This window comes from Pristiophorus japonicus, chromosome 9 (assembly GCF_044704955.1).
Source record: "Pristiophorus japonicus isolate sPriJap1 chromosome 9, sPriJap1.hap1, whole genome shotgun sequence".
NCBI classification, from domain to species: domain Eukaryota; kingdom Metazoa; phylum Chordata; class Chondrichthyes; family Pristiophoridae; genus Pristiophorus; species Pristiophorus japonicus.
In genome coordinates, this window is record NC_091985.1 from 90,881,796 (window position 1) to 90,897,353 (window position 15,558).

General features: G+C 44.4%; 1 protein-coding gene across 7 annotated transcripts in view; it reads left to right on the forward strand.

Moving 5' to 3' along the window:
- The window catches only part of LOC139273131 (echinoderm microtubule-associated protein-like 6), an 816,712-nt gene that overhangs the window by 139,107 nt on the left and 662,047 nt on the right, over window positions 1-15,558 (forward strand). For all 7 annotated transcript variants that reach the window (XM_070889552.1, XM_070889554.1, XM_070889555.1 and 4 more), the window contains one exon: window positions 1,263-1,361. In XM_070889552.1, the coding sequence (XP_070745653.1) occupies window positions 1,263-1,361 (99 nt within the window). The remainder of the gene's footprint in view (window positions 1-1,262; window positions 1,362-15,558) is intronic.

The following is a 15,558-nucleotide window of genomic DNA, read 5'->3' on the forward strand; positions in this document are numbered from 1 at the left end:
CCTTACCCGGTCTGGCCTGTGTGATTCCAGACCCACATCAAGTGGTTGACTCTTAACTGCCCTCTGAAATGGTGGCTCACCACCACCTTCTCGAGGGCAATTAGGAATGGTCAATAACTGCTGGCTTTGTTAGCGATGCCATATCCCTTGAATGAATAAAACATTTTTTTGGATGTTTGTCATTTGCTGTGGTTATTCCAACTGGAGTTTTGTTCTGGTGGTTCTGATAATCATGTCAGTTGGGCCAGTATTATAGAAAGAAAATAAAGAAAAAACAGACATGTTAGAAGAACAGGGATAATGAACATTATGAAAGAAAAAAACAAAGAGAATAAAAATAGCTGCTAATTAATAATAATGAGTAAAGTTAAGGTCGTGTTTATTTCCAACACCAGATTTCCAATTGGTCACTTTGAAGGACAAGACCTGATTTATGATTGGTCCCCTTGGGGACAAGACACATCCAGTAGCTTATCTGGAACGTATTATTAGATCCTGCCTGCCTAAGTAATCAAGTACTTTGCAAAGTGTAATTTGAGCCTTTGACTGCCAGGCTCCAGATAGAACAGAGCTCACTCTTGGGGATTTGGACCTTCTCCAACCCCCCCCAAACAAGTTCCTGCCTCTCCCACCAACACCTCCCCCCCCCCCCCCCCCTACAAGAAGTTCCTAACCTTTCTCCCAACCCCAAGTTTCTGACCTCTTTCCTCCCAACAAGTTCTGACCTCTTCCAGCCCCCCCCCCCCCACCCCTCCCAAGTTCCTGACCTTCTTCCACTCCCCAAGTTCCTGACCTTTCCTCCTCCTCCTCCCCCCCCCCCCCCCAAGTTTCTGCTCTCCTGCACGCTCCTACCCAAGTTCCTATCTTTCCTCTCCTCCACGCCTCCACCCCCTCGGGTTCCTGTCCTTATCCCTCCAACAAACTCCTAACCCCGCCCCCCCCCCCCTCTGCCCATAGATTAGGCATTGTATGTGGGTCACAGATTGTTCAGAGGTCCGATGCCCCCTCCTTCCCCTTCTGATTCCCTCTCTCCCTCCCCCCTCTGATCCCCACTGTCTATTCAATTCCTTCTCTCTTACCCCCACTGATCTTTCTTTCCCCCCCTCTGATCTCCTTTCTCTCGCCGTTAAAGTTGGCAGGGTCTGCAGGAAACCCATTCTCCCACCCGCATCGTAGCCTCCCCACCCCCAACCCATCTTCCCCATGAAAATCCAACCCATTGTTTGTTTAAATGATGAAATAATTGATATGATTTCTTACAGCGCTTGGCCTCGGTCGGACTTGATGCCAAAAATACAGCCTGCATCTGGGATTGGAAAAAAGGGAAAGTGCTTGCAACGGCAACTGGTCACTCAGACAGGGTAAGCATCCTAGACATTAAGTTGTAGTCATTGTGTATTAAACAACAAAAATGCCATAGGTCAGTGAAAATGCAATATACAATAATTATATTGAAATATTCTGGTATGTTCAACTTTATGCAATCTTATTTATGATATTTCCTTAAATATATCAATATGATTATTGGACAATACTGTGAAATGAGAAACAGGTTAAAATGTGATTCATAAGTCTGCAAACCCATGTAGAAAATATTACTGATTATCCTGTTATCAAAGAACATAAGAAATAGGAGCAGGAGGAGGCCATTTGGCCCCTCAAGCCTGCTCCACCATTCAATAAGATCGTGGGTGATCTGATCTTGGCCTCAACTCCACTTCCCTGCTCACTCCCTTATCATTCAAAAATCTGTCACTCTGCCTTAAATATATTCAATGACCCAGCCTCCACAACTCTCGGGGGAAGAGAATTCCAAAGATTCACGACCCTCTGAGAGAAGAAATTCCTTCTAATTTCCGTTTTAAAATGGGTGACCCCTTATTCTGAAATAATAAGGTAAATGTCTGTAATGAATGACTAGAAATAGCACAAGGTGATATCTGAATAGTTAACATCTCTGTACAAGAACCTTACCCTGATTGTTTTAAGTACTAAGTAACAAAATGGGATTATATGTTGGGATTGAAGTTATATGAAGTTAAGTATACCCCAAAAAACCACTCAAAAATTAAACTGGGATGCAGTAAATGCAGTGTATTCGTTATGGCCAATAGGAACAAGCTATCTGGAAAATTAAGAATATTTTGGGTTGTACTTCAGGAATTGTGATATTGATTCCCTGTTTCATAACATTATTAATGGGAAGACTGAGTACAGCCGATCCAAATTTGATTACTATTTTCTGATCCAATCACCAAGCTAGTTTAAAATTAGTTCTTTATCAGAACAACTAATTTGCAAATTGAAAATTGTAGTAGGTAGTTTCATAATATAAATGAGTTGTAAGTTCTTTCTCTCCCATTTATTACAATCTGGGTATTCCTTGGTTCTTCTCAATATTTGATATATCAGCAGTATCTCATAGTGTAGTAGATAGGTAAATCATAAATATCCTCTCATAAATATCCTTGGTTTGATGTTTTCTCCTTCTCCCCCATAATTTTCTCTGCTCCTCTTTTGAAGGTGGTAAGTCCTGTTAGTGTGCAGTCCACACGTGCCAGCAAATTTCCTGTATCTTGTATGAGCTGTCGTTCTTCATGAGTAAGCCCAAACAACAGTTGCAGGGCTGCTTAATCTCGGGGGCATCTTCGCCAAGCTCAATCCTGTCCTCAACCAATGGCTACTCAACATAATGAATCTCCTCTAAAAATGTTCTGTAAAAGATAGTTCCTGAAGCCCAAAGATAACCAGGCAAAACTCCAGCATATTCATCCATCCCCACATCTCCATAATTCTGCCCAGGCAATCTGCCCTTCGCTTCTACCAGCCTCAGCAGCATAGGAACCATTTTGTAGAATACATCATCAATTCAGTCTGCATATATCCCTATAACCTTCAATCCCATTCGCAATCAAATGTTTATCGTCCTTTTTGAAGGAATTATTTGACACAGCATTAATTATTTTTGTTGAGATTCAATTCTACATACCGATTGATCGTTGGGAAAAATATTTTTATGGATCATTAGTCTTGCTAATTTAATCTAGTTCTGCAATCATAGAAATAAACAAAGAGAGACAGAGAGGTACATATCCAGGAGGGTTTAAACTAGCTTGGCAGGGGGTGGGAACCTGAAAATAGATTCAGTAGGGAGGGGAGTAAAGCTGGAATTAGAAAGCAAGAATATAGAAAGTGAGTTTGAAGGACAGCGGAAACAAGCAGGAAAAAAGAGTAAAAAACACATTTAAAAGCTTTGTCTAAATGCAGGTATCATTCATAACAAAATAGATGAGTTGATGTCACAAATAGATACAAATGGGTATGATCTGGTAGCCATTACAGAGATGTGGTTGCAAGGTGACCAGGACTGGGAACTTAAATATTCAGGGGTATTTGACAATTCGGAAGGACAGACAGAAAGGAAAAGAAGGTGGGGTAGCTCTGTTAATAAAGGATGGGATCAGTGCATTAGTGAGAAACGATATTGACTCAGAGAATCAAGATGTTGAATCAGTTTGGGTGGAGATAAGGAATAATAAAAGGGAAAAAGTCGCTGGTGGATGTAGTTTATCGGCCCCCTAACTGTAGCTACACTGCTGGACGGAGTATAAATTAAGAAATAATGGAGGCTTGTAATAAAGGAATGGCAATAACCATGGGTGATTTTAACCTTCATATTGATTGGACAAAGGAAATTGTTGAGGAGCAGTTCATAGCGTGTATCCGGGATAGTTTCCTTGAACAGTACGTTGCGGAACCAACCAGGGAGCAGTCTATCTTTGATCTAGTACTGTGTAATGAGGCAGAATTAATGATCTTGTAGTAAAAGATCCTCTCGGAATGAGTGACCATAATATGGTTGAATTTCAAATTCAGTTGGAGGGTGAGAAAGTTGATTCTCAAACCAGGATCCTAAACTTAAATAAAGGAGAGTACAAAGGTATGAGGGCAGAGTGGGTTAAAGTGGACATTTAAGGAAATATTTCATAACTCGCAACAAAAATATATCTCAATGAGAAGGAAAGACTGTAAGGAAAGGGATAACCAACCGTGGCTAACTAAGGAAATAAGGGAGGGTATCAAATTGAAAACCAAGGCATACAATGTGGCCGAGACTAGTGGAAGGTCAGAGGATTGGGAATTTTTTAAAAGCCAGCAGAGAACGACCAAAAAAATGACTGCGAGGGAAGATAGATTATGAAAGTAAACTGGCACGAAATATAAAAATAGATAGTAAGAGTACCTACAGGTACATAAAAAGGAAAAGAGTGGCTAAAGTAAATGTTAGTCCCCTGGAGGTTGAGACTGGGGAATTAATACTGGAGAACTGGGAAATGGCAGAGACGTTGAACAAATATTTTGTATCGGTCTTCACGGTAGAAGGCATTAAAAACATCCCAATAGTGTATAATCAAGGGGCGAAACGTCGGGAGGAACGTAATACAATCACTATCACTAATGAAGTAGTACTAAGTAAAATAATGGGACTAGAAACATAGAAAATAGGTGCAGGAGAAGGCCATCCGGCCCTTCGAGCCTGCACCACCATTCAATAAGATCATGGCTGATCATTCCTTCAGAACCCCGTTACTGCTTTCTCTCCATACCCCTTGATCCCTTTAGCCGCAAGGGCCATATCTAACTCCCTCTTGTATATATCCAATGAACTGGCATCAACAACTCTGCGGTAGGGAATTCCATAGTTTAACAACTCTCTGAGCGAAGAAGTTTCTCCTCATCTCAGTCCTAAATGGCTTACCCCTTATCCTAAGACTATGTCCCCTGGTCCTGGACTTCCCCAACATCGGGAACATTCTTCCTGCATCTAACCTGTCCAGTCCCGTCAGAATTTTATATGTTTCTATGAGATCCCCTCTCATCCTTCTAAACTCCAGTGAATACAGGCCCAGTCGATCCAGCCTCTCCTCATATGTCAGTCCAGCCATCCCAGGAATCGGTCTGGTGAACCTTTGCTGCACTCCCTCAATAGCAAGAACGTCCTTCCTCAGATTAGGAGACCAAAACTGAACACAATATTCCAGGTGGGGCCTCACCAAGGCCCTGTACAACTGCAGTAAGGCTTCCCTGCTCCTATACTCAAATCCCCTTGCTATGAAGGCCAACATACCATTTGCCTTCTTCACCGCCTGCTGTATCTGCATGCCAACCTTCAATGACTGATGAATCATGACACCCAGGTCTCGCTGCACCTCCCCTTTTCCTAATCTGCCGCCGTTCAGATAATTTTCTGCCTTTGTGTTTTTGCCCCCAAAGTGGATAACCTCACATTTATCCACATTATACCGCATCTGCCATGTATTTGCCCACTCGCCTAATCTGTCCAAATCACCCTGCAGCCTCTTAGCGTCCTCCTCACAGCTCACACCGCCACCCAGCTTAGTGTCATCTGCAAACTTTGAGATATTGCACTCAATTCCATCATCCAAATCATTAATATATATTATAAAGAGCTGGGGTCCCAGCACTGAGCCCTGCGGCACTCCACTAGTCATTCTGAAAAGGACCTGTTAATCCCGACTCTCTACTTCTTGTCTGCCAACCAGTTCTCTATCCATGTCAGTACATTACCCGCAATACCATGTGCTTTGATTTTGTACAACAATCTCTTGTGTGGGACCTTGTCAAACGCCTTTTGAAAGTCCAAATAAACCACATCTACTGGTTCTCCCCTGTCCACTCTACTAGTTACATCCTCCAATTCATAAATCCATGTTGACTTGGACCGATTCTATCACTGCTTTCCAAATGTGCTGCTATTTCAACCTTAATGATTGATTCCAACATTTTCCCCACTACTGATTTCAGGCTAACTGGTCGATAATTACCCGTTTTCTCTCTCCCTCCTTTTTTAAAAAGTGGTGTTACATTAGCAACCCTCCAGTCCATAGGAACTGATCCAGAGTTGATAGACTGTTGGAAAATGATTACCAATGCATCCACTATTTCTAGGGCCACTTAAGTACTCTGGGATGTAGACTATCAGGCCCTGGGGATTTATCGGCCTTCAATCCCATCCATTTCCCGAACACAGTTTCCCGCCTAATAAGGATATCCTTCAGTTCCTCCTTCTCACTCGACCTTCGGACCCCTAGTACATCGGGAAGGTTATTTGTGTCTTCCTTTGTGAAGACAGAATCAAAGTACTTGTTCAGTTCGTCTGCCATTTCTTTGTTCCCCATTATAAATTCACCCGAATTCGACTGCAAAGGACCAACGTTTGTCTTCACTAATCTTTTTCTCTTGACATATCGATAGAATCTTTTGCAGTCATTTTTTATGTTTCCGGTAAGCTTCCTCTCATACTCTATTTTCCCCCTCTTAATTAAACCCTTTGTCTTCCTCTGCTGTATTCTAAATTTCTCCCAGTCCTCCGGCCTGCTACTTTTTCTGGCTAATTTGTATGCCTCTTCCTTGGATTTAACACTATCCTTAATTTCCCTTGTTAGCCACGGTTGAGCAACCTTCCCCGTTTTATTTTTACTCCAGACAGGGATATACAATTGTTGAAGTTCGTCCATATGATCTTTAAAGATTTGCCATTGCCTATCCACCGTCAACCCTTTAAGTATCACTTGCCAGTCTAATCTCGCCAAATTCGTGCCTCATACCATCAACGTTACCTTTCCTTAAGTTCAGGACCCTAGTTTCTGAATTACTTTGTCACTCTCCACCTTAATAAAGAATTCTACCCTATTATGGTCACTCTTCCCCAAGGGGCCTCGCACAACAAGATTGCTAATTAGTCCCTTCTCATTACACATCACCCAGTCGAGGATGGCCAGCTCTCTGGTTGGTTCCTCGACATATTGGTCTAGAAATCCATCCCTAATACACTCCAGGAAATCCTCCTCCACCGCATTGCTACCAGTTGGTTAGCCCAATCAATATGTAGATTAAAGTCGCCCATGATTACTGTTGTACCTTTATTGCACACATCCCTTATTTCTTGTTTGATGCTGTCCCCAACCTCACTACTATTTGGTGGCCTGTACACAAATCCCACTAGCATTTTCTGCCCTTTGGTATTCCGTAGCTCCACCCATACCGATTCCACATCATCCAAGTTCATGTCCTTCCTTACAATTGCATTAATTTCCTCTTTAACCAGCAACGCCACCCCGCCTCCTTTTCCTTTCTGTCTATCCTTCCTAAATGTTGAATACCCCTGGATGTTGCGTTCCCAGCCTTGGTCATCTTGGAGCCGTGTCTCCGTGATGCCAATCTCATCATACTCGTTAACTGCTATCTACGCAGTTAATTCGTCCACCTTATTCCAAATACTCCTCGCATTGAGGCACAGAGCCTTCAGGCTTGTCTTTTTAACACATTTTGACCCTTTAGAATTCTGCTGTAAAGTGGCTCTTTTTGTTTTTTGCCTTGGGTTTCTCTGCCCTCCACTTTTACTATTCTCCTTTCTATCTTTTGCTTCTGTCTCTATTTTATTCCCCTCTGTCTCCCTGCATAGGTTCCCATCCCCCTGTCATATTAGTTTAACTCATCCCAAACAGCACTAGCAAACACTCTCCCTAGGACATTGGTTCCGACCCTGCCCAGGTGCAGACTATCCGGTTTGTACTGGTCCCACCTCCCCCAGAACCGGTTCCAATGTCCCAAGAATTTGAATCCCTCCCCTCTGCACCACTGCTCAAGCCACATATTCATCTGAGCTATCCTGCGATTCCTACTCTGACTAGCACGTGGCACTGGTAGCAATCCTGAGATTACTACTTTTGTGGTCCTACTTTTTAATTTAACTCCTAGCTCCCTAAATTTGTCTCGTCGGACCTCATCCTGTTTTTACCTATATCGTTGGTACCTATATGCACCACGACAACTGGCTGTTCGCCCTCCCTTTTCAGAATGTCCTGCACCCGCTCCGAGACATCCTTGATCCTTGCACCAGGGAGGCAACATACCATCCTGGAGTCTCGGTTGCAGCCGCAGAAACGCCTATCTATTCACCTTACAATCGAATCCCCTATCACTATTGCTCTCCCATTCTTTTTCCTGCCCTCCTGTGCAGCAGAGCCCGCCACGGTGCCATGAACCTGGCTGCTGCTGCTCTCCCCTGATGAGTCATCCCCCTCAACAGTACCCAAAGCGGTGTATTTGTTTTGCAGGGGGATGACCGCAGGGGATCCCTGCACTACCTTTCTTGCACTGCTCTTTCTGTTGGTCTTCCATTCCCTATCTGGCTATTTACCCTTTACCTGCGGTAAGACCAACTCGCTAAACGTGCTATTCACGTCATTCTCAGCATCGTGGATGCTCCAGAGTGAATCCACCTTCAGCTCCAGTTCCGCAACGCGGTTCGTCAGGAGCTGGAGGCAGACACACTTCCCGCACACGTAGTCATCAGGGACACCGGAAGCGTCCCTGATTTCCCACATGGTACAGGAGGAGCATAACACGTGTCCGAGCTCTCCTGCCATGACTTATCCCCGAGATTAACTTAATTTGGCAACAACAATGCTAAAGGTTCCTTACTGAAATAGAAAAGAAAAAGAAAAACTAGTTACCAATCACTTACCCTTTTGGCTGTGACGTCACCTTTCGATTTCTTTTTACTTTTTTGCCTTCTGTCCCCGCTGGCCTTTATAGGCCTCTCGCCAACCCCGGACTCGCGCTGCTCCGAGCTCCCACCTCCTCGACTAAAGGTGGACAAATCCCCTGGGCCTGATGCCGTATATCCTCGGGTCTTAAGAGAAGTGGCTGCAGAGATAGTGGATGCATTCTTTGTAATCTACCAAAATTCCCTGGATTCTGGGGTGGCCCCAGCAGTTTGGAAAACCGCAAATGTAATGCCCCTATTTAAAAAAGGCCATCAGCAGGCCGGGACCATTGGAGGGAGCAGCGTGTGGCGGCCCAGCCCGGAAATCAGCGCGGTCCCAACCTGCAAGACCATCAGCAGGCCGGGGCCATTGAAGGGAGCAGCGTGCGGTGACATACCACTGCAGGGAGCAGCATGTGCTGCTGCAGGAGGGCGACAGCTGCGAAGCCAGGTCTCTGATTGCAGTGCAGGCAGGCACAGTGGGAGGGGCAAAGGAGCGGCAAGAGATTGTAGAGGGAAGTGACCGGGGCCCAGGAGAGGCGTGAGTTTGGGGCCCGGAAGAGGCGAGGGCCCAGGGGCAGCACGGGCCAGCCCACACTGCAATGTGTGCGCGCACCTGGTCCGTGCAGCAGAGCTGGTCTCTAGTCGTCTTGGGTAATCCTTGCCACTGGACCAAGACCTAGCTCTGTCAAGCCCGTGTGGTGGCTGGTGTGCAACAGCCACCACACGTTAAAAAAAATCCACGCACAGGCATCTTCCACCCTTCAAGGTGTATTTCGGGATCTGGAATATTTGGTCCTTCATTGAAACACCTGTGAACTCATCCCTTTTTGGCGTGGAAGCAAGTCATCCTCGCTTCGAGGGACTGCCAATGACTGACTGATTTTTAAAAAAGGAGGCAGATAAAAAGCAGGAAACTATGGACCAGTTAGCCTAACATCTGTCGTTGGGAAAATGCTGGAGTCCATTATTAAGGAAGCAGTAGCAGGACATTTGGAAAAACATGATTCAGTCAAGCAGAGTCAGCATGGTTTTATGAAAGGGAAATCATGTTTGACAAATTTGCTGGAGTTCTTTGAGGATGTAATGAGTAGGGTGGATAAGGGGGAACCAGTGGATATGGTGTATTTGGATTTCCAGAAAGCATTTGATAAGGTGCCACTTAAGAGGTTACTGCACAAGATAAAAGCTCATGGGGTTGGGGGTTATATATTAGCATGGATAGAGGATTGGCTAACTAACAGAAAACAGAGAGTCGGGATAAATGGATTCTTTTCCAGTTGGCAAACAGTGACTAGTGGGGTGCTGCAGGAATCGATGCTGGATCCTCAACTATTACAATCTATATTCATGACTTGGATGAAGGGACAGAGTGTAATGTAGCCAAGTTTGCTGATGATACAAAGAAGGGTGGGAAAGCAACTTGAGAGGAGGACATAAAAAATCTGCAAAGGAATATAGGCAAGCTATGTGAGTGGGCAAGAAATTTGGCAGATGGAGTAATAATGTGGGAAAATGTGAGATTATCCACTTTGGCAGAAAAAATAGAAAAGCAAATTATAATTTAAATGGATAAGAACTGCAAAGTGCTGCAGTACAGAGAGACCTGGGGGTCCTTGTACATGAAACACAAAAAGTTAGAATGCAGGCACAGCAAGTAATCAGGAAGATAAATGGAATGTTGGCATTTATTGCAAGGGGAATAGAGTATAAAAGTGGAGAAGCCCTACTAAAACTGTACAGGGTATTGGTGAGGCCACACCTGGAGTACTGCGTACAGTTTTGGTCTCTGTATTTAAGGAAGGATATACTTGCATTGGAGGCTGTTCAGAGAAGGTTCACCAGGTTGATTCCGGAGATGATGGGATTGACTTATGAAAGTAGGTTGGGCCTATACTCATTGGAGTTCAGAAGTATGAGAGGTGATCTTATTGAAACTTTTAAGGGGGCTTGACAAGGTGGATGCAGAGAGGATATTTCCACTCATAGGGGAAACTAAAACTAGGGGACATAGCCTTAGAATAGGGGCCGCCCGTTTAAAACTGAGATAAAGAGAAATTTCTTCTCTCAGAGGGTTCTAAATCTATGGAATTCTCTGCCTCAAAGAGCTGTGGAGGCTGGGTCATTGAATATATTTAAGGCGGAGATAGACAGATTTTTGAGTGATAAGGGAACAAAGGGTTATGGTGGGCGGGCAGGGAAGTGGAGCTGAGTCCATGATCAGATCAGCCATGATCTTATTGAATGGCGGAGCAGGTTCCAGGGGCCAAATGGCCTACTCCTGCTCCTATTATGTTCTAAGAGCGTTGGTGCGATGACACAGCTTTGCTTGACACCGGTCTGTGTTGGGGTAAAAAGTAGACTTCTCTTCCTCAAGGTGGACTCTCTGATATAAGGAATCGACACCCGTCCACGGAATCATTCAGATGAAACCTGGGTTCAACCAGTTTTTATTCAAGCATGCAGGGAAAGGATTCTGATGAACACTTCTCAGAACAAAGGTTTTACAATTACAGTTATACATTTTTCGAGGTGTGCGACCCTCCTACAAAACCACCGATTGGCCTGCTGCTATCAGTGAAGTTACATTGATTTGTTGACCTTTGACAGGCTGGCTCTGAGTGGTTCTTCCCCACCTGTCCATCTCCCATCACATGTCACCCTTCTGGAATGTGTTATTCAGTGGTGTCAACTTTGCCTCAGTTCCTCATGACGTGTGAATTGACCTTGCTTCCCAGGGTTTGCTATCTTTCTAGACTGTTGACTCTCCACTGCCCTTGGTGGATGTATCATTCAATACTGAATGTATGTTTTCATCTATCAGTCTGTGCCAAAGGTCAATGCATTGTTGGCTACTTACATTGGTTCATTAACCAGCAAGCTTTGCTGCTTCCCCTTCTTAAAACCCATTCAAGCACGTGCATAAGCGTGCTTTACATACGTAAGCGAGTTTTACATCCAGTCGGTCAATTACAATCTTTACCGTAAGGTAGAGGAACTCCCGATTCTTCAGAACCTCCTAATACTGATAAGCCCTACAATCTGGACCATGTGTCAGATCAATTCACTACCTTCAGTATCCACTTTAGTGACCATCTGTCTGTCTCCACTGTAGTGACCGTATTTTATCCCCTTACAATCCCCCCTAACGGCCCTTGGCTATATGCCCAAGATAGGCCATTTCCCAATTAATTCCTCATGGGTGAGTCTCCAGGGTTGTACTTTTGCTTGGGTAGCACTACTTCCAGAACTGCAGGACCCACCTATTGGCTTTCCCATCAAGGTTGTACTAGATAAGTCCCTTCTGCCAGACTGTCTATATTCCCTTTATTCAATGTTTTAACTGTAGTTCGGGCTATGGCCTGTCTCTTATGTCGGTTACACTTTTAAGTGGCTAACAATAGCAAGATAACCAGTATGATCCCTTGCACTACAACAAGTACATTGAGTCCAGCATAGTTTGTGTACCAAGGCTACCTAGCCAACATTTTCTCAGTGTTCGAATTATGCCCCGCCTGGGGTATCCTCTGTTTCTTCTATCTTTCCTGATTTTCCCCCACCTGGGGTCTTCTCGATGTTGCTTCAGATATACTCTTTCATTGTGTTCAATTCACAGCTCCAGTCGAGTTTGTTCCTCATTCAGTTCGGGTATCGGTTTTCCTTGTGGCCCGATGGCCTTCCCATACCTTTCTCGGATAGTGTCTATCATTGTCCCATTGATGGCTTCTTCTTTCAGTTCAGTGTTTATAACGTATCCATGTGTCTCGTCAAGCGGGGTAAAGCAGAAGTCCGTATTCATGATGGCGCATGAGGTATTTCCTCCATTATTTGTGACCGTCATCTCAGTTGTCACGGTGCTCACACACCATTCCCCATTTCCTCGTGGAAGCAGTAGTTTCGTAGTCCCGTGCTCGGGGGGTGATACTTAAGGTGCACCCGTCAATTTGGCCATATCCACTGTCGTCTTTGATCATTCGTAGTGGATCTCGACATAAAACAACTTGGTTATTTTTGTAACAATCATCTATGCTGAGACTCTTAGTACTGTTGCTCTCTTCAATTACATATCTGGATTGTCATGGTCTAAGTCCTTGATCTCTAGCCTATGCTTTTAAGTCATGTAACTGCTTACAGAGTTCCGTCACAAACCTCCGTATCCTTAGGTCCTGCGTCCTCGCTTCCTGTAACCAAGACTTCTGGCAGTCTCATAGCCCTTTCGGTCATTCATTCAAAGGGTGTTAGTCCTGTCGTCCGACTAGGGGTTGCCCTGAGTTTCATCAGCACTCGGGATAACCTGTCTACCCATTCCTTTTCCAGTCTCTTCGATCTTCCCTGTGAAGTGTGTACCTTGATCTGAGTCCAGCTGTAGTGGCATAACTAGGCAGTATGTCTTCCCCTTGTTGCTGGATAACTGTCCAGTAAAATCTATCTAAGTTTTCCCAGTTTCCTTTCGGTGGGGGCTGATGTCCCATTCTGACCTTTACTTTCCCTCCTGGGTTATATTGTGTGCATGTCACGCACCTTCGACAGTGGTTCTCTATATCTCTATCCATTCTCTTCCACCACCACCATCTGGACATCGAGCTTATCATGTTGGTTCTACCTGTATGGACATACCCTTGGTATAAATTCCCATCTTTCCTCCATACCCAGTCGGTCCCTTGTTGGCTCCTCTCTGCTTCCACCCCTCCTTTTCCTGTGGAGTGGCTTCTCCCTGTACTTTAAGCATGTTTCCTTCCTCAGGCCCGATTGTACATGCTCTGACCTGGGCTTCCCCGGCCAGTGTACCTGTCTCCACCACCCCCTTGGCTGCCTCGTCTGACCACCACACACTCTTGGGGTAGGAGGGAGGCTTCCACTAATTTCTTAACAATATCCACGTGTTTTATTGGCCCTCCTCCTGAAGTCATGTATCCCCGTCTATTCCAAGCTATCATATAATCATGCACTACTCCAAAAGCATACCAACTGTCTTTATAGATGTTTACTCTTTTTCCCTTAGCCATCCTCAGAGCCTCGGTGAGAGCCACTAATTCAGCCACTTTAGCCGACAGGCCCCCTTCAAGCCGTCCTTCCCTTCTAACCTGTCTGCTGCTAACTACCACTGCCCATCCCGTCCATGGTGTCTTGTTGATACAGCGCCAGGACCCATCTACGTATCGATCCATGTCTGCCTCCTCAAGCCTTACTACTTCCCTCGTCTTCTCCTGTCGGGCTTCACTGATGCTTCTCTCACTGCGTAATGATCCACCCTGTAGGGTTGTTACAGTTGTCTTTTATTGTTACTATCCTGTTGGGGTGGTATGAGCATTGCTTCCCACCTCGCCCTTCGCGCGTCGGATACCGTTTTTAGCCTTCCTGTGTTTAATGCGTCCTCATTCAGGCTAACATCCCCAGCATTGAAGCACTGACCACACTCGATCAACTCCGCTGGACAGGCCACTTAGTTCGCATGCCAGACACGAGACTCCCAAAGCAGGTGCTCTACTCGGAGCTCCTTCACGGCAAATGAGACAAAGGTGGGCAGCGGAAACGCTACAAGGACACCCTCAAAGCCTCCCTGATGAAGTGCGACATCCCCACTGACGCCGGGGAGTCCCTGGCCCAAGACCGTCCTAAGTGGAGGAAGTGCATCCGAGAGGGCGCTGAGCACCTCGAGTCTCAACGCCGAGAGCATGCAGAAATCAAGCGCAGGCAGCGGAAGGAGCGTGCGGCAAACCAGTCCCACCCACCCCTCCCCTCAACGACTATCTGTCTCACCTGTGACAGGGACTGTGGCTCTCGTATTGGACTGTTCAGCCACCAAAGAACTCACTTCAGGAGTGGAAGCAAGTCTTCCTCGATTCCGAGGGACTGCCTATGATGATGGTTAAGCACTTCTACTAAGGTATGCTGAGTATGTAGGATACGTGTCTCGACATTATGCCATTGGCCTATGTCTGTCCCCATGTAATTGAGTCACCACCACATTATTTCGGCAGTAGTGGAATAGCCTTAGTACCTGCCTGACCCCTTTCACGGTCCCTGGCTTTGGTATCGATCTAATAGCCCCCTTTCTGCCCTTGGGCATTTGTCTTTTCCCTTATGTTATGATGTATTCTAGATATGTTACTTCACTCTTTCCATATTAAAGATTACATATTTTTTTAAAATTCTTTATAACAGTTACAATTTTATTTTCCTTCTGGCATGTGGAAAAATATTAATTTCCAATTAAGAAACCCAAATTAATAATGTCCAGTATTTTTTTAAATTCCATGCAGCATGCTAAAGTTGTTTGTGAACTGAATAAAACAGCTGTCAGTGGAAAGGGTTAATCCTTTGCAGGTTTGAAAGAATGCCTGACGTCATTACATGACTTCGCGTAATTCTTTTTTTAAAAACCTTTCCCGATATCAGAATACGGCATCCATTTTAAAAAGGTTTTCAAACCCGAAATTTAAATCTCCTTTACTGAAGTAGAAACTTTCCTGTAACTTAAAATAGCATTTTCCAAACAACCAAACGGCAACTTTTATTTTGCCTAGCAAAAATCATTATCAACATAGAATGTCTTTTATCTCTTTTCAAATGTGTTAAGGTTTTATATTCATACTTTGAAAAGGAAGTGGAATTTCATCATGGCCATGATGGAAGTCTGGTTTTCATTGGTTAATTACCTTCAATAATCCAATTAAACCAATATCTTTTTCATAGCCAATATAAAATAGCATCCAGTAAGTTACATCATTTTCCATTTTCTCCTTTGTTCAAATGCCTTTCCAATGAACTGTAAAAATACTGAATTAGTTTTTGTATCTAACAAACATTTTACACAGAAGGCTTGTGGTTCCGAGAAATTGTTAATTTAAACTACATGAGACAATCGCAATTTTTTGTACTCCAATTAAACGTTCAATTTGTTTTTCTTTTAGCAATTGTAACTTCAAGGTTGAATGTTTTATCTTTTGATAAACAACCTGTCCTTTGTGCCTTTCATTTTCCGT